General features: G+C 37.7%; 1 protein-coding gene across 1 annotated transcript in view; it reads left to right on the top strand.

Moving 5' to 3' along the window:
* Window positions 1-20,848, top strand: part of LOC133524710 (uncharacterized) — a 98,183-nt gene that overhangs the window by 45,628 nt on the left and 31,707 nt on the right. Inside the window, exon 3 of the mRNA XM_061860846.1 lies at window positions 2,903-3,010. Coding sequence (XP_061716830.1) covers window positions 2,903-3,010 — 108 coding nt within the window. The remainder of the gene's footprint in view (window positions 1-2,902; window positions 3,011-20,848) is intronic.

Here is a 20,848-nt window from a genome sequence, read left to right on the forward strand (position 1 = left end):
ATTAGGGCGTTCCGGATCGTCGATGAATATCTGAGTCTTAATTCTTATATCTGCTTCTTTAGTCTACTTACTAAGTCTTTTCGTAATGACAAATATCTAATAACATGAGTATAGTCGTAAAGACGAGAAGTCCAAAGTCTAGAGTATTTATCAACACTATGTGCAGCTATTAATTAACACAACAAAAAACACAATGTTCTTCTTTAATCTCTTCATTTGATTACGATGTCAAACGTAAACACGTAGTTATTTTAAAAGCACATTACCCAGCCCACACAACAAGTGTCATGCTGTGACACATTGCTATCACTGTAACGTTACTACGAGTGCGAATCTCACTGTTATATTCTTACTCTGCGTTTTAAGGATAGTGCGAAGCGAGAGAGTTGTCCTTCCGGATCGATCCCACCGACTGGGAAAAGGAACTTAAAGACTGCGATCACTGGAAGAAGGCCCTGGGTGAGGGAGTTGTTGCGCACGATGAAACATGGTTTAACCGTCTTCAAACTAGACGAGAATTCAAAACACCAGCGTGCTGATTCCATCCTTCGTCATCGGGCACGGCATTCTCCTACCAGTTATACGGTCGCGCCTGCTGCTTTCGCTTTGGATTTACTGGTTATTTCTGTAAGTGCTGCAATCTAATGGACTCTGCTTAATCCATCTTGGTGATGATAATTCTTACTCAAACTAATGATTAAAAACTTATTAACAATACCAAGACCGAATGAGATGGTCCTATGTCATATGTTAGTAGGAAGAGATATATCTTACACTAACGTAAATTGTTTATAGTATCTATACTATCCATGTTGCAACTGTTGCAAGCCATTGCGTTGTTTTGACCCATCAAAGATTCCCAAAATCCCAAAATGTCCAAATGCATTATTGTCTCTTTTCTAATGTAGAAACAAAGTAACACTTGTGCTTCGTTCAAATTTCTTTTTAAAGCGCGAAATATTAATTGATTTATATAAATATTAATTGATACTTTATCACGCACAACATGACATAACACAGTGTATCAATTTCTGACATTGTCGATCGACTTGCGCGTGAGCACCGATAGTAGCGCGCGCAGGTAATAGCCGTGGCGAGCGGCGCCGCTACGCTACACCACGCTGTTACCTGCGCCGCTGGTTGGCAAATTAAAGTTACAATCATGCCGAATATAATAGATTAAATTAAAAACGCACCGGAATAAAATAGGTTTTCATAGGAACATTTTACTCATAGGAATAAAATAATCGTATGAAATCCCATTTTTTCCCGCTGCGAATTAAATCCTGCAATTGCATATAAATTAAAAGACCAAGGAAAGTTGCATTCCGCTGATTGAAACCATCCGTTCAACCAGACAAATATAGCTGGTCAAACAAGTTTATAAGTAGATAAAGGTGCGATTTTCAAATTTTCTATGGGACAATAACCCTTCGCGCCTACTCGTATTTTTTTTAAATCAAATGTTAGACAGCGCACTTCACTCCGTCAATAACGCCTACATTCTTAGCTACTCTAGCGCTACTCTGGAGAGATTTGGAACTATTTATACCTGACAGCTGGACACTTTTGCACTAGTTCTACCATAAGAGATGCCACTCCTCTTAATTCCCCACTCCATACTTGCTCCATACACTTACCTCTATTAAATAAGGTTTACTATTTAAACATCAAACTTCTATTAAATGACGTATAAATTTATAAAATAACACTTGCACTGCGTGTGCTATCAAAATCGTCGCAGATTTGCCTTGGTCTAACTTTAAAAGTATTTAAAAGTCTACAAGCAAGAAAATGTACCTATCGGAATGAGAAATGCTACGAAAAGTTACGTGATTATTTCCATACATTAGGGGCCTGTTTAAGTTTCGATTGAGAATTACTTAGCTGGCGAATACCTAGGTAAGGAAATAAATCTCCATGTACCAATAAGTGTCATCAAAAAACCATAAATAGGTGGCGCTACAATACCTAGAGTACTTGAACAAAAAAATCAAATCATAGACAGCGCACTTTACTCCGTCAATAGCGCCTAGGTTCTTAGCTACTCTAGCTCTAGCGCTACTCTGGAGAGATTTGGAACTATTATTTATAGCTGACAGCTGGACACTTTTGCAACAGTTCTACCATAAGAGATGTCACTCCTCTTAATTCCACACTCCATACTGGCGAACTTCAGTTTGCCGACCTCCGTCCTACTCTGCGACTGCGTGCGACAAACGCAATTTTCTATCAAAACAAGTGTCACATTGCCTCTTCAAATTACATGTTTGTGTGTGGAAGCTTTCGCGTTTTTGCACCGGGTATAAATAAAATGATTTGTTTGTGACGCGTGACACCCGGTCGGGAGAATCAGCTGGGCGGCCGCTGGTGGAACGAACTTGAAAATATTTTGTAGCCCTGCCACATATCTCAGGCGGGAGATGAGGTTGGAGAGTTATCCCGAACGTAAGGAGGTCAAACACTATAATAATGATAATAGTCAGCGAACGGTCTCATAGCGAAGAATCTCGCCTAGCCAACGCGTAGAGAGACTCGCTGGGTGGCTGGATCGAGGGTCGGTTGCAGAAGGCGGTAATCTTGGACACGCCGCGTATAGCACGTCGGTTCCTCTCTCTACGGCCCTGACCACCGGCAGCTTGGGCCCTGCCCCGCTGCTGGCGGCACGGGGTTAGGTTTTTTGTAATGTGTATATGTATTTTGTATCATTTTCGTATTTTACTTTTATATCCATATTATAAAAACTTTGCCTAAGAATCTTAGGCTAAGATGAAAGATAAATAAAGAGAATAATAATAATATCGGAAAAACTTTAACCACACTTGCTAAATTGGTGACAAATATAAATTTTGTGACTGAAACAATTATTTCTGCATTTTGAACTTATTTTTTTTCTGTGCAGAAAATGCAGTGGCCACGACGACAAAGCCCAAGCGGAGGGCGTACCTGTTGAAGCGGAAGGCGCTCACCACCGGCTTCTTCGACCAGAAGAATGCCGACAAAGATAAAGGTAAGTCACTTAATTATTTTCTCGAGCATCCTGCTTTTCAAGTACTTTCTCACACAAACGTTCTACGTGTGTATTAGAGGGTCTGCCGCCTTAGATATTATGTAGCTTGGCTCTGCATTTTCTACCGCATCTAGAACTGGGAGTGCTCCGAGGTATTGTTCGGATTAATCCCTGCCGCTTCTTTCCGTCATCGCTCTAAACGGCAACATTTCCATCTCCACCAATTAAGTGGTTGGCAGTCCTCAACTGTGCGTTTCTCCAGAAACTTCCTGCTTCGCACAGCGTAGAATAAACTATCGCCCATGGTATTTCTGGACAGATAACGACCTTCAAACCTTCAAAGGAAGAGCGTACTCTCATCTTAAATCCAACCCTTCTGGTATTGCAAGTGTTCATGGGCGAACGTAATTTCTTACCAGCATGTAATTTGTCTGCTCATTAATCTCCTATATCATAAAAAAAAAGTTAAAATGTGAAGGGTATCTCGGGCTGGTACGGCTGGTACCAGTAATAAACTTTTATTTGATTTTGATTTACTGTTAAAAAAATACATGCTTTCTTTGCATTGAGGTGATTCTTTGCATGATGAGAGATGAACATCTCTTCTCCGCTCGCACACACACATGGAGATAAGCGAAGATGAGAGGAGACGTCCGCTCAGCCTCACTCTTTGTGAAGTTGTTGTAGAGACATACCGTAGCTCGTAGCTTGCTACGCCTCAGAGTCCTCTACGCCGTAGCACCTACGTTGGTGTTCCGTAGCTGCGTACTCCATGAGTCCACGCTGCCTCACCACTCATATGTATCGCAATAGCCATTGTAAACTTCGACCAAGCAGTTCTCTATTGTGGCGGACCTTTACAGTTCATTACTAATTCAAAATTCAAAAATTTATTCTGCAAGTAGGCCTCAAGGGCTCTTTTACAAGTCAATACAACATTTATAGTAACATCATATAGTGACATTAAAAATACATAACAACATTTATAAATACAACAGCCAATACCTGGGTAAACATTACATTATAATAATCTTAAAATAAATAATTACTACAATACAGTAGAGATGTATAGTCTATATGGTTAAAAACACATTAAATCTGGAGATGTAAAAGGTCCCCAATGTCAGAGTACTAATACTAATAAAATTTGGAGGTGTAAAGTCTCTCCAAGTGTCAAAATAAAATTTATACTAAATAAATAAACCGCGTCTGGACTGTTAAACTAGTAGTCTCATAAACGAATGCTACATTCTGTACATAACTAGTATGTACCAAGTATATTATACAATATGACAGAGACGTATAGTCTCCACGGTTAATACATTAAGTTTGGAGATGTATAAGGTCCCCACGGTCTGAGAAAAATAATAATACCAATAATAATGACATTAATAAGATTAGGAGGTGTAAAGGTTCTCCAAATGTCAAAGAATAAAAAATAATAAAAAATTGTATGAAATACATGTTTCACGTCAAGAGACTGTTAAGCTAACAATCTTAAAACTAGTTCTACAGAATACATAACTACTATGTATTTAATATGTCAATGTCATCATCAAAATAACTAAAACATAACAAACATTAATACATAAGGTTGAACAGCTAGCAACAACAGCGCCATATGCCATAATGCCCGTTGAACCCAGGTAATTCTATATTATTTAGCCCGTAATGTTCTGTCCCTCATAAGGTTGCAATACGTGGCTCCCTAAGTAGGTAATTCTTTTTGACATTAGTGGTCCACAGGAACGTGCATTGCATTCTCTTCTGACTCCTGGCAGAACCTGCATGCCGCGTCTTCTTTCTTTCCAATTTGAAACAAGTGTTTGTTCAACTTACAGTATTGCATGTTTTGTGTCTTTTGAGCCCTAGTAAAACCCATGGGATATATTCGTTTCCGATTATCCAATTGAGTCCCTGTCCCACTGTGTTGAAGACATTTGTGTGTTTCGACCTTTAACTTCAACTTCAACATTTATTCAGCAAATAGGCCACACGGGCACTTTTACACGTCAACATGGAATTAACATACAAGCAAAAAAAATGACATCAACAATTACAAAATACAATTAACTGAAAATATCAATGTAAACTAAAGTATTATTATTATTTAGAGATGTATAAAGTCTCTTAATGTCGAATTACAAAACAAAACAAAAATAATAATATTAAAACAACACAGATACAAAAAAATGTCTTCAAGTGTCAGGACTAAAAGGTTATATAGTTTATCAAATTATCCTTAGAGATGAATAGGGTCTCCAAGAGTCAAAATTTTGTATAATTAAAACATTCATTAAGATCATACTAACGGCCTGATTCGAAGAATGAGATACGATAATGATAAGTTCTGGTTTAGATAAGTTCTAATTTAGATATCTTTTGTATGTCGTATAATTGACAGATGCAGCTCAATTCGGGCAACCAATGTCACTCTGACGTTAGAAATATCGTAGATAGATCTTACTGGGATCATAGCGGAATCGAAATAAACGTCAATTTTGACATGTTTAGTTATCGATCATTTAAAGATCTTCAACGTGTCTTAATCATTCTTCGAATTGGGCCGTAAAACCGAATGAATTTAGTAATATTATGTAAGTGGGTAGTAAACAGGTAATATTAGTAGAAGTGCAATCAGTAATGCGCGGGCGCTGGCAGCCGCTCACATTACAGCGCCCTGTTAGTCACGCATTCCTACTACAGACGGCATAGTAAAACATATGTATTCTGTACCGATAAACTAGATATGATAATATGAAGACCAATAGTAGCCCGTAGGCAACGAACTACAATAACTGTCTGACCAGCCCGATTCGAACTTTAAGATACGTCAAATACAAGGTCTAGATACGATATGAATCGGATATATCTGTGTCAAAAGTGACTTTTTAGTAAAAATGTACTAAGAGCTTCGTAGGAATCGGTGAAGCTCGGTGTTGAGGCGGTGGCGCGCCAGCTCGAATAGCATCCTGTGCATGTTGGCCGATCGGTGGGACCCACCGTGGCACAGCAGCAGCAGCTACATGCCTTATTATGTAAAAAATAGTTTTAATGTTATGTTTCTACTAACCTTAGATTTGAGTATTAGTATGTTACTAACACGTTATGGACTTGTTTGAAACAAAATTATTTTTTATTTGAATTGTATGAAGACCAATAGTCGCTCTCACGAGGGTAATATGAACTTACAAATTAATGTGTTTTTCTCGCTCTACTTTGTTGTTGCAAATGCCACTCTAAAGGTTTTTTGACCTCCTGATCTGGATCCCATTTCTCGAACGGTATTAGTCTAATATTATTAGTGTGTTACCATGGTAACCCATACGATTTGAAAGGGGCCTATTTCTCGAACGATATTAGTCTAATATTATTAGTGTGCTGTCATGCCAACCCATACGATATGACTGTTCGTGGACTAACAATATTAGTCGAATACCGTTCGAGAAATGGGCCCCTATTAATTAACTTACAAATTAACAACACGCGTTAACGTAAGTTGTTCATAGAAACCGCATAGTAAATAAAAAAGATAAACATGGCTACTAATGGCCGTCTAGAAAATATGCAGATTCGGATTCCGAACGCAAAATAAAAAGTTTATTACAACGTATTTACAATTACGTAACGTACAAATAGTCATGTTAGATAAACGTCAGTCAATACAATACATATGGTCATTGGCTGAGGTTTTCGACAGAGGGGTAAGCTAAGTAACACCAAGAAAATTGGTTGACTGGTAGAGAATGCCTTAAGGCATTAAGTCCGCCATTTGTACCTTCATGTATTGTGCAATAAAGATTAAATAAATAATAAGAACGAGTCGGCACTAGTGACGGCACCCATTATGGGACAGTTAAGAAATTTTTTTTTTCATTTATTTATTATTTTACTGATACCTGTAAAATGTTTACTCCTTTTTTTTTAGAAAACAAACAGCCTTTTACAAATATATCTAAAGTAAATGAACTAAAAATAGGCCTAAAGTTTCCTACGTTACTAAGAAAACTATTACATAGAAATGTAAATTACGTAATTATAAATTACCGGTTTAGTTGTGTACTACATGCAAGTAAGGTAAGAAAACATACAAAACTATGAAAAATATGACTGGAACCAAATTGATCAATTTCTAGAAAACAAAATTATTTGTGTATAACACTGATGTTAAATATATATTTTAAAGGATTTGTGGTTTACGTCGCATTGTTGGTGCCACTTCCATTATTGGGGTGTTTCTGTTTAGAATAATTTTCTATTTCCTCCTGTGGCACACAGTATGCTAAAAACTCTTTCTTTAGGCGCTCTTGTTATTTGTATAATGAATCTCTTAACGATATATATATTTTTGTTCATAGTTTGTCCGTGTTCAAGAACAAAGTTCGGCAAATTTTGTTTTCTAGAAATTGATCAATTTGGTTCCAGTCATATTTTTCATACATTTGTATGTTTTCTTAACTTACTTGCATGTACCTAGTACACAACTAAACCGGTAATTTATAATTGCGTAATTTACATTTCTATGTAATAGTTTTCTTAGTAATGTAGGAAACTTTAGGCCTATTTTTAGTTCATTTATTTTAGACATATTTGTAAAAGGCTGTTTGTTTTCTAAATAAATTAAAAAAATATATATATTTTTTGCTGTCGTATTCTAAACAGATAATTACTTCCCTATCGCTCATGATAAATTGAGAGCAATATTGCCTTAAGACCGTTACTACTGATTTTCCTCAGCGATGAAATCGTCTGCGCTTGTTTAGTGATAAAATCACCCGGCCAGACCGGACCGATAAATCTCTTTGATGTATCCATCTCGCCGACAACCACGAAAACTAAATTATCTGTCTCAGTTTACTTTTATTACAGTTTAAACGTATCATTCAAAATTGATTCCCACGTGGAAATGAAATTTACAACGACGAGGATTTATTATAGTTTTAAGAAAAGCAACCGATATTTATGATGTTTGTTTGGCGTCTCTGACTCCTGACGGTTGGATGTATCGCTGTGTTTCTTTTGCAATAAATAAAACAGTAAAAAGACGCGTTGATAAGTTAATTTAACTGGTTCTGAAAAATATAGAACGGGATAATCAATTCATAGAAATAAAATCAAATTTAAAATTCAATTTCGTTTGTAAAAAGAGTGTGTGTTTCATCTCCATCGGACGACTGGAGTTTACTCCTTAGGTAGTCCCTTACGACCGATTATAATATAAACTTATTATAATATAATATAAAAATTTAAGATTAAAACTCCGCAAATTAACAGTTGTTATGTATTGACATTGAATAAATAAAGTGTTTCTTTGCAGCGGTTGCTAGGGGATGCGCGCGAAATAACGTATCGTAACGTTTGATTTTACTCCCCATACATGTTCATACCTCGAGCTTATATATGGAAATCAATTCTAAAGGAGTAAACTCCAATAAACTTCAAAAACTGCTAGACTAGTCGTTGGCCAAACTACTAGAGTCCACACCACCTGGGCGCTGAAAAAAAACTTATTCCAAGATGGCGTTTATAGCATCTCCGCTGATGCGGGGGCGAAATTCCTACAGCGAGCCAAACTCGAGATCAAAATATTTACGTGCTAGTAGAAAATTATCAACACATTAAACAATTATCAAACGAGATTATCGATCGGCTGTCTCTGATTTTTTGTTAAAAGTGGTCTTGTTCGCTTTGATGCTTTTTATGAAATATAAAATGATATTTAGGTAAAGAGACGAAGAGTGATGGAAAACATGTATTTTAAAATTAACAAGCAGGTTAGAGCTGTATTTTCTAAACTTTTTTACATCTTAGCAAGTGTATTTATACGCTGTTGAGTGTTCCTTACATCCTGGCTCGCTAACATATAAGTACACAGCCGCGTCCACTTAGACTCACTTCCCGACTTCCCGCTCCCACGAGTTGCACCACTCGTGCTGTCACCACAGACTACGAGTAAATAATATCGTTACGTGCGCTATGTACCTATGCCCGAGACAGGTATAGGACCTCAATGATGTGTGTATGACATGATGTTTGAGACAAGTACTTTTCCGTCTAAACTTGTATGTACATAGGTACACTACAGCAAGGTTTTCTCGTGGTGTCTGTGACCTTGGTTGATGTTATTGATGACACGATTGACACGATTGACACGATTAGCACTTATTTGTGATCGTGTGTTGTTATGCAAAGACGTTGGTTACAGCTGTCAATGCGGGTAAGTGTGGCATACGCGTAAGTGTGGCAGGCGTTCAGATTGGGGCCTATTTACACATTGGTTAGTGTTTATTGAGACTTCGTACATTTGCTTCTTGTATTTAGTAGCAAAAACTCGCAATAAACTACCTAATCAATTTATAAACAGGCCCCAATGTGAAGGTCACCCACACTTACCCTGCAGCCACACTTACCCATATTGACCATACAGTAATTACCAACTAGATTACAGTCTAAAATTACGATTGCATCATCAGAGCCCACTCTCTTGGACCGCCGTCTCTCTTATCGCGCCCATCGACACGGCTCTGCCAATGCATGGCTCACTGTGCAGAAATACTTCTTGCCTTTTATGTGCTTTCTTGTTTATTTTAAATAACATAACCTCTTTTGACGACCGGGCTGGCCTAGTGGGTAGTGATAGTGACCCTGCCTATGAAGCAGATGGTCCCGGGTTCGAATTCCGGTAAGGGCATTTATTTGTGTGATGGACACAGATATTTGTTCCAGAGTCAAGGGTGTATTCTATGTATATAGGTAAGTATTTATCTATATACATATTTATATCGTCGCATAGGATCCATAGTACAAGCTTTGCTTAGTTTGGGGCTAAGCGATGTGTGTAAGATAGTCTTCATTTTTTTTTAGTTTCTATGTAACTACAAAATTAAATGTGTGGTAACCTATCATGGCATGAAGCCGTTCAGTCGGTTCCAGTTTTTAGTATGATATATTCATTTTTGTGTTCAGAAAATGCTCCATATTACTGAGAATTATCCCTTTGCAGGCATTGGCACAGTCACTTGTTTTGCAAAATTGACTACAATTTGACCTTCCAATCCAAATCCAAATATATTCCAATTAATCCAGCGTTGATGATTCATTTGAAGACAAGTAACATTTCCTGAAAGTGTAATTTAATTGGAACCTTAAAACGGAATGCTAAAGTTGAAATTCTAATGGCGCGTATGTGGTCGATAAATCGTACTATGCCCGGAAAAGGGTTAACTTATATTGGATAAGTTTTAGGAAAAAATAAACATTTTTGGTACAAGCTTTCATCGCTGACTGTACTTTTTTTACCATAGTATTAACTCATCGAGACAATTCTAAAAACCCCAAAGACAAACTAGGTTGCGTTGTTTTATCACAGAGTTCCTATGTGCCACCTGTCTTCATCATCAGATCAGATCGATGGTACTCGATTGCATTATCACCTGACTTACATATGTATGCAAATATTCAGTTCATTGGAAGTCGGGAAGTGGGTCAAATTTAACTTGCAAGATTTGACCCGTACAAGCATTATGTAGGTAAGTACGTACATACATTGCAAGTTTAATAAAAGCTTGTAATTAGTCTTTGTCTGAAGTGTAGGTAAGTGGTAAATATCAAAATAAGAATTTAACATCTATCACAAATACACCTCTGTTCTGTAGTCATCATGGGCGCCGCCAGGAATACTTTCAGGTGCATAACAAATGGAATAGAAGAATCGATGCAGTCATTTATTTTTCTTGCGTTCCGAGTTATGCTATCAAAATCACTGCAGACCTATATTGGTCCAACTCTAATGCTGGTGCAGACGCGTAAAAAACATGTAATTTTTTATATACTTTCTTTCCTGCCAGAGGGGTGCAAGTGCATCCCCTTGCACCCCGCTGCCGGCGCCCATGGTAGTCATATCTGTGATAAGTCAAGTCCAAGGACGAACGGCAACCAATCGACGACCGTCACTAGGTTGTCTTTGTGTATATCTATGCTTACCATTTGGCCGCTAATTGGAACGGGAATACCGTCTGGTTGCTAGGTGTCTGTGATTATCTACTAGTAAACACGACAGGCTGATTCGGACGAACACTGACATCAGTACCCCTAGTGTAAATAAATTCGATTTCCAAACGTGACGTACGCGTTTGCGTTTAGTCTCATTTTGTATTGGAATTCGAAAGAGCGCGCCAAGCGGGACGTTTTGGAAACTCAAAATCCTATACAAAATGAGACTTAACGCAAACGCGTTCGTCACGTTATGATGTCGATCAAAGTTACACTAGGGGTACAGATCAGAATGATATTTGAAATATGTTTCATACTATTTAGTTATCGTGTAACTCCTACGCCAACACATTTACGTACGATATGCACAGTAACAGTTACTGCATACATAGTTACTATGTATGCATCTCTGGGTGTCTAGCAAAGGTGACAATCGCTAGCGCTACGACAACGAAACACTTAATTATTATCCCATATTAGTGCGAAAGTGACAGTTGCGCTTCGTGCGTTACGGAGCGTAAACGATTGGCATGTTGGCTACGCGCCCTGTTGTGATGTCTCAGCTAACCTTATGGCCATTGTGCATCTTATAATATCATACATAATGAAAGTTTTTATTTTCACGCCAAGACGGCGGAGAAGATTTAAATAAATTAAATATGACACACGATACGATAAGAGAAAATATCAGTGGTCATTTTTCCATATAAATATTCTCGCCGTCGTCCTGTCTGAATTTTGGCCCTAAATGATATTTTTTCCCCTAATTAGTAAGTTTATCGAATCCTATAAGTAATAATTCAGCCCATTAAAATATACGTCCCACTGCTGGGCACAGGCCTCCTCTCATACGCGAGATGGCTTGGGCTATTATTATTATTAATGGAGTTTGTGGGCCTTTGAAAACCTGCGCGGTGACCAGAATATTGACTGGACACTGTAAGTTGAATAAACACATGTTTCAAATTGGCTTGGGCTATAGTCCCCACGCTGGCCCAATGAGGGTTGGCGACTTCAAATACGCTTTTGAATTTCATCTCGATGTTTTTCTTCACCAAAAACTAGTGGTAAATATCAAATGATATTTCGTACAAAAGTTTCGAAAAACACATTGGTACAGGCCAGGATTTGATCCCGCGACCTCCGGATTGGAAGTCGGAGGCCAGATCCACTCGGCCACCACCACTTCTGGTCAAGACTAGTGATGATGATGATGGATGTTTTTCGATACCTCCCTGAGAGGAGGTCTAAGAGGTCGTGTCCACCTTCCGGTCTTTGGGGGTCGCTCCCTACCGATGTGGAGAGGTCAGCCATCGTTATTTTGTAGACCCCTAGCCTAGTGATACCGTTTGAGCGGGGCCAGGTTTCGGGGCCGCGGTGAAGGCGACCAGCAGCTTGCTGGCGTGTGTAACGTGCTGATTAGGTGGCTGCATCTAATGTGTGTGTGTTGTGCTTGCTGGAGCTCTGCTACTGGTGTAGGAGCGCTCATGGCAAGTCTAGTGAGTAAGAAATAAATGTATCGCTGTGGCTCTTCAACCCACATGAGTCTAAACTTCTTTCATATCAGCTTCTTGTTAATTAATTTACGATGCGTGCTGTTTTTTGTCATCCTGAATCGTAAAATTAAGATCAAAGACATGGCATAACTCTGTGTCCATTAACATTTTTTCGCGTACATAATTAAGTTTTTTCGGATTCGTGCCAGCTCTAGTTTTCTACGGCTGGTTTATTTTATAATGGGAAAGGACGTTAAAAAATTAAGCTTATATGTAGTAGGAAATACGTTAGTAATTTAGTTAATAAATGATAGATAATATTCACATTAACACAGCAAATAGATGTCAATGTGAATATTATCTATTATTTATATCACAAATAAATAACAGGTGAGGGTAGATATTTCTTATAACAGTTATAACGTATCTTAGACCATTAGAGCTGGCACGAATCCGAAATAACTGAATTATGTACGCGAAAAAGTTTAAGCAATACATTTATTTACAATGGTAATTGTAAGTATATGACATTTTTCTAGGTGGCAAAAAGTCTAATGATCGAATCCACATCACACGAAAATGTTGAAGGAAGACGTTCTTTGTCGGGGTCTTGTTTTATGTAGGCAATTCACCTTAGTCAACGTAATGAAGAGGGAGTGTAAAGCCAGGAAATTAGAAAAGAACAAAAGATACGACGCGTCACGCGAATTTTGCGACGGAAGATTTAACGATTGCGTGGGTTTTAACATTTTACCTCAATAACTCTTATTAACTTCTGACTGATTACAATTTCGCTAGTCAAATCCCTCGGCTATATCATTAGCTATTATATGTATATACATATACATTTCTGCTAACATTATACTGCTATCGTATGCAGGGTAACGATATACAATTGAAAATAAATGAAAATTAGACATGTTTTCGTGATTTTTTCCATCAAGTCAACCTTAATCTTTTACGGTGTTGCTTAGAGTCTACCCTCGTAAATATAGTCTAGTTACCAAGTGTTTTTTTTTTCAATCAATGAAAAAAATCACTTAGTTTTAATTAAAGGATTAAAACGTGTAAAAATTCAATATATAAACTGCATTTTGCAGAAACTCCCCTTAATAGTTGCTTTCCCTTTTCAAGTTACGCAGAAAATAATTTTCTTATTTTATTTGTAACGGTATTATAAAGAATATTTTGCGATACCCTAAACCAGGGTCCATGTTATCATTTTGTAACGGTTGTTACTTAAGTTTCTTTTTATTTCCGTTTCATATATTTTCTATTAAGCGGTATCCAATCAATCCAAAATGTCTCAAATCGGACGGGGAGAAATATATGTCATCAATAACAGTCCGATATAATTTGTCTGATCATATTACCCCGAATAACAGTTGCAATTTGCGAATAGCAACCTCGTTTGCGAATAGCAACAATATGTTGATACAGGGTCTTTTCCCTACTGCACACATTGCTGTATGTAATTTTGTGTTTTTAATTTTATTTGTTCTTTTGTTGTTCTTATCATTATCTTTTTATCTTATTCCTTTAATCTTCTTCCTGTGTATAAGTGCTTTATGGAGTAAATGTCATTTCTTTCTTTCTTTCAAAATATTCAATATTCATTAGATTCATCTGAAGGATGACTCACGCTAGACAGTCCGGTCCGGGCCAGGGCACCTGACACTTCATTTTCTATAGAAAGCATCTGTCTATCATAAAAAAGTGTAGCAAGCCTCGGGCCTGGACCCGGACGGTTCTTGCGTTAGTCTTTAAAGAATACGTTCAGCAGGTCAATCCTGACGGAGTTACTTTGGCATTTTTTTATATTACGTCGGTGGCAAACAAGTATACGGCTCCTAACGGTAAGCAGTCTCCATAGCCTATGTACGCCTGCATCTCCTGATGTCGTTGCCGGCCCTAACACTCCGCCTCGTTGAGCTCTGGCAACCTTACTCACCGGCAGGAACAAAACACTATGACTAGGGTCTAGTGTTATTTGGCTGCGGTTTTCTGTAAGGTGGAGGTACTTCTCCAGTTGGGCTCTATTTATAACATTATTATAGATATAGTCTGTTTTTTACGGTGTTGCTTAGAGTCTACCCTCGTAAATATAGTCTAGTTTTCAAGTGATTTTTTTTCAATCAATGAAAAAAATCACTTAGTTTTAATTAAAGGATTAAAACATGTAAAAATTCAATATATAAACTGCATTTTGCAGAAACCCCCCTTAATAGTTGCTTTCCCTTTTCAAGTTACGCAGAAAAAAAAAAACTTATTTTATTTGTAACGGTTGTTACTTAAGTTTCTTTTTGTTTTCGTTTCATATATTTTCTATTAAGCGGTATCCAATCAATCCAAAATGTCTCAAATCGGACGGGGAGAAATATATGTCATCAATAACAGTCCGATATAATTTGTCTGATCATATTACCCCGAATAACAGTTGCAATTTGCCTCGTTTGCGAATAGCAACAATATGTTGATACAGGGTCTTTTCCCTACTGCACACATTGCTGTATATAATTTTGTGTTTTTAATTTTATTTGTTCTTTTGTTGTTCTTATCATTATCTTTTTATCTTATTCCTTTAATCTTCTTCCTGTGTATAAGTGCTTTATGGAGTAAATGTCATTTCTGTCTCTCTTTCAAAATATTCAATATTCATTAGATTCATCTGAAGGATGACTCACGCTAGACAGTCCGGTCCGGGCCGGGGCACCTGACACTTCATTTTCTATAGAAAGCATCTGTCTATCATAAAAAAGTGTAGCAAGCCTCGGGCCTGGACGCGGACGGTTCTTGCGTTAGTCTTCAAAGAATACGTTCAGCAGGTCAATCCTGACAGAGTTACTTTGGCATTTTTTTTTATTACGTCGGTGGCAAACAAGTATACGGCTCTCCTAATGGTAAGCAGTCTCCATAGCCTATGTACGCCTGCATCTCCTGATGTCGTTGCCGGCCCTAACACTCCGCCTCGTTGAGCTCTGGCAACCTTACTCACCGGCAGGAACAAAACACTATGACTAGGGTCTAGTGTTATTTGGCTGCGGTTTTCTGTAAGGTGGAGGTACTTCTCCAGTTGGGCTCTATTTATAACATTATTATAGATATAGTTTGATTAACCAGGCCAATAACCATGAGATTTGCATCAAAAATGTTGTTTATGCGGTAACAATCGGCGGCGGGCGGTCCGCGAACTATTTATAAACGAGCGCCTACACTTTACTCTTCATATTTGAGATGAAAAAGATAGCCAACAAGGTTTTCTTTTAATTTTTTGCTGGTTTTATTAGCAGATCCAATTAATACAACTTTCTCATAGATTTTGAATGAGTCAGTTACGCGTAAAGATAATTGAAGTAAACAAAAGGGAAGCCATCAATAGGGAATATTACGCGAAACTGTGTAGGGGGCACCACTACCACAATCCATCACAATCTAAAGGTCTACAACGAAACAAAAAAAAACGAAATTTCGTTATCTAACCTCTCTATCACTCTTGCATATTCGAGCGATAAAGAGGCAGGTAACTAAGTTTCGATTTTCGCATTTCCCGTAGGCCCTTTGTAAACAAACCGCCTTGATGCATCAACGTCATATTTTATTATCTGTGAAAACTTGTCCAAAACACTTTAAGGCAGATTATGTCTAAGTTACTCTATGGTTTACGATAGATGCTAGTGCTGCACTTCTTACTCTTCTAGATAACATATACTACATAGAACGCTTTGCATGAAATTGACCCCTTTGCTACAAAAAAAAAAAGAAAAGAGCGTACTCCCATCTTAAAGGCCGGCAACGCACTTACAACCCCTCTGGTGTTGCAGGTGTCCATGGGCGGTGGTAATCGCTTACCATCAGGTGATCCGTCTGCTCGTTTGCCTCCTCTACCATAAAAAAAAGCTTTTATTTAACTTACCCTGTTAGTATGTACATATGTTTGTGTAGTACAAATCTTAGAGGCAAAATTTTACCCACTTCCCGATTTCCGTTTGAGCCGAAAATTTGCAGATATCTAAGTCGGGTGACAATACAATATTATGGCACCATCAAGCTGATCTGATGATGGAGACAGGAGGTGGCCATAGGAACTCTGTGATGAAACAACGCAACCTACTTGTGTTTGGGGTTTTTAGAATTGTCTCGATGAGTATTCGTTACCTGTGGTAAGATAAGTACAGTCAGCGATAAAAACTTGTACCAAACATTTAATATTTACCTAAAACTTATTTTTATAAAAGGGTATTGGGGTTGCAAGCTTTAGTGTTTCATCAAACAAATTAATGGGTCTCTCAAACGACCTTGTTTAATCACTTCCTCGCAAATTCTATACAAAGTCACTCTGAGACCAATCGTCCTTGTCCTTCCAACGATTTATGTGGCCAATTCCTGTGTTTGGATAACCCAAAAACATTATTTTTAGTGGAACCTTGAGCAACATTGTTTAATTGCTCGAAATAGGCGATCGGTCGAGCAATATTTATAGTTATAAAGGAAAACATTACACTCGCCACCTGTTTTAGTAACAATAAAGGTCATATTCCTACAACACTTCCATAGTGACATAAGACGTTTTGGTTATGTTACAATGTCAGCTCATTCTTAGTAACGGAAACTGAATTCTATTCCTAATAGGTAAGGTTGATTTTAGGATGACGTGCGTCCAGGTGTTCATTTTTAACACCTGGGTTAAAGTAAACATCTGCAAGTATGACGGCCGCTGTAATCGGTTAGATGTAAAGATAGCACTTGAGGCATGTTCTGATTGTAATAACATGTTATAAATTGATCTGGATCTGTTATAGATATGAACTGTTAGTGTCAAAAGTTATTTTTTCCAACTAGATACGTTAATTCAAGATCAAATTCATGCCCTGTTATTACAATCAAAATTTTATTTATTTATTTTATGTTATTTTATTCGGGATGTTTACTCACTAAAATACATAGGTTAATAAACTTATCTACTAGATGCAAATTATAAGCTTCCACATATATAATGCTAAATAACACAAATATGAAGGACTCAAAATAGCCAAATACTACACTATAAGTAATATTCAGGTCAGAAACTATGAACGCAGAGTTATGTCGCCTACAATATATATGTTAATACGCCTCCTACTCTCGTTCTGTTTTTATTTTTACAAGCTTTTATTTAAGTTAAATACGCCCCTTTTGGTGGCAAAGTTTGTTTAACGACGTTCAAGATTCCACTTTTCATTTTTGGAGTCTTTCCCTTGCTCGGGTATCATCATTAGCATAGAGAAGTTAAACAACAACTTTTCTCCCTTGTAAAACAAATAACTACCTATTCTTAAATGGTCCGAAGTTATCTTATCTTATCTTATGATTTTCGGGGGCCCTTACGGATACATTTCGACCCATATGCATTATATGCACCTTTTGTGCAATTGCCCCCTTAGGAAAGATCTGATTTGTCTGGCCAGGGCGTGACATTCACACATTAGGTTTATTACTGTCTCTTCGGTGTTATCGGAGTTTCCCGCAGTTAAGTGTTACGCCAATAAAAACAAGATTTTAAGATTATTATAATGTAATGTTTACCCAGGTATTGGCTGTTGTATTTATAAATGTTGTTATGTATATTTCATGTCACTATATGATGTTAGTATAAATGTTGTATTGACTTTTAAAAGAGCCTTTGAGGCCTACTTGCAGAATAAATTTTTGAATTTTGAATTTTGAAGTCCATTCCTATTTTAGCGCATTTTCTTGCATCCTACGGCAGCCCAGAGTCCGCTCGGCAAGCAAATTCCAAGTTTTACGAATTTTCCTTGTAGCAACATATTCGCAAGACCTTGTAGCGTGCAATACTATACACCGTGTTTTTGTATTTTTGTTTAAGTGTTGGTTTGAAACGGCGCCAAATCACGGAGAAAGCATTTTCCTCAAATATGTGGGTCACGAGTACAATAATTATCGGGTCGTTATGATGAAGGTTGAAAGATTCGATGATCGAAAGAGGTAACAACAGAAGTTTACAAACATAGTAAGGATGACTCACGAGAGAACGGTCCGGACCCAGTCCAAAGCGCGCGGCACTTCGTTTTCTGTGATCAGCACTTCCGTACTCCTGCTCGGAATCTGACCTGAGGGATGCGACGGTAAGGGCCGTCAGCACTGCTGCTTTCTGGGCATCCACTATTTAGGGGAACCTCGACACGAAAGAAGAAGAAGCACCGATCTCCCGTCATAGAAAACGAGGTGTCGGATGCCTCGGCCCGGACCGGAATACATTTATTGAACGTCATAATATGTACAAAAAATTGACAATACTTTAAAATAACACACAACACAAAGTTGATGCTAAACCGGATTCCCACTCAGCATATTGACTGTAAGTACGTGACTTAAAACTAAGCTAAAACTAAATGATTGACAACACACGTCAAAAACCGATTACAGAATACCGTCCCAATAAAGTCACGCTGAGGTGGTCCAGCTTCGTTCACGCCACTACGACGTGCACTTCAACTCTTTTGCGGTACGCTTGCCGCGACCGCTGCAGGGGACCATCGAGTGCGCCGACTTCTGGCCGAAGGGTGTCGTGTTTCAGAGGTTAAGAGCAGCCGATTCAAAGAAGCCACGCCATTTGTCGCCTAAATAGTGTTTTAATGTTATAAAATGTATATGGATGTTAGTCTATACCGGTTTTTTTGGTGTAAACATATATTTCGGTTTATTTTATACTCCAAATATAGGACTCGGTTGTGTTTTTAGATAACGACTTAGTATTATTAGATTGCCCAATTAGAAATGGAATAATTAACAAAGAACGAAAAAATACCGTTTTCGTTCCCATACAAAAAATAACGGTTTCCGATCCCTGTATAAGGTATTTGTAATATGGGCCTTGTTACCTGAATTAAATTTTTAATTATTTTTTTTTAAAGGTAAGGAGGGAAGGGTAATAGACAACAAAATAAACTAACCTAAATTTGGCGGTAGAAAGAACTTTAAGTTCTTCTTCTTCACGTGCCATCTCTGTCCAGGAGGTCGGCGACCATATGTCTACATGTATCCCTAAGTTCAGTCATGCGAATTAGTTTATCTATGCTCTTCACTTTTAACCATTCTCTTATATTTTTAGTCCATGATGTGCGCCTCCTACCACGACCACGCTTCCCTTCAATTTTTCCCTTAATTATTACTTTCAGTAGGTTATATTTTATATTTATTAGTTATTTATTCTGTTTAACTCATACCTTCCATCCGTCGCCTTTACCTTATCTAAAACACACAGTGTGTGCTGTATTTAGGCGTTTTTTTTATCTTACTTAAACCGGATCCGGTAGCTCCTAAAAATTGTCAGATCCGGCCGGATTGCCGGATCCGCCGGACGGGATTGCGATTCCTAATTTGTATTATCTATTTGTGTAGTTTATAAGTATAGTTTGCTTTTTAATTACTTAATTCAATAAATCTCTCTCTCTGCACCAATTGTTTGGCCCTATGGTTGACTGGTAGAAAATGCAATTTGGCATTAAGTCCGCCATTTGTACATTGTTGTATACATTTTGTGCAATAAAGTTTAAATAATTAAATATGTTCAAAATATGCATTCATGATTACCAAAACTCTGACATTAGTTATTCTGTCAGTCCGTTTAATTTTGGGCATCCTTCGATAAATCCTGAATTAAATTGATCACACATATTTTTAGTTGATGTCAGTAAAATTGTATACAATTTTCACCCAATTTACATACACCACAAAGACTTACCTACTCTAATCATTTTATAGGTTTTTGTACACTAATCTTCACAATTCATATACGAACAAGATTATCTTTCTTCTTCTGATATTCGTCACACATTCGTAATACTTACTGTAACCATTAGATGAAAGGGGTTTTTTATTAAACAAACGCCACAACAGATTATTAACGCATAAAAGTGCCCACGGAACTTGTTCATTTCACTATTGATATGTCTTGTTTATATCTTGGATTTTATCTTGCTTTCGTACAGCGTATCGTGAGCACAGAAAGTACGTACACTGGAACCCGATTCTGATCTACTAACAACTTGTTACTGTTTTTACTTTATTTTGACAATCGTTTCTTTTTTATATTACGTCGGTGGCAAACAAGCATACGGCCGGATGGTAAGCAGTCTCCGTAGCTATGTACGCCTGCAACTCCAGAGGAGTTACATGCGCGTTGCCAACCCTAATACTCCGCACCTCGTTCAGCTCTGGCATCTTTACTCACCGGCAGGAAAACAACACTGTGAGTAGGGTCTAGTGTTATTTGGCTGTGGTTTTCTGTAAGGTGGAGGTACTTCCCCAGTTGGGCTCTGCTCTATATCTGGAATGACATCCGCTGTGCTGT

This window comes from Cydia pomonella, chromosome 14 (assembly GCF_033807575.1).
Source record: "Cydia pomonella isolate Wapato2018A chromosome 14, ilCydPomo1, whole genome shotgun sequence".
Lineage (NCBI taxonomy): Eukaryota > Metazoa > Arthropoda > Insecta > Lepidoptera > Tortricidae > Cydia > Cydia pomonella.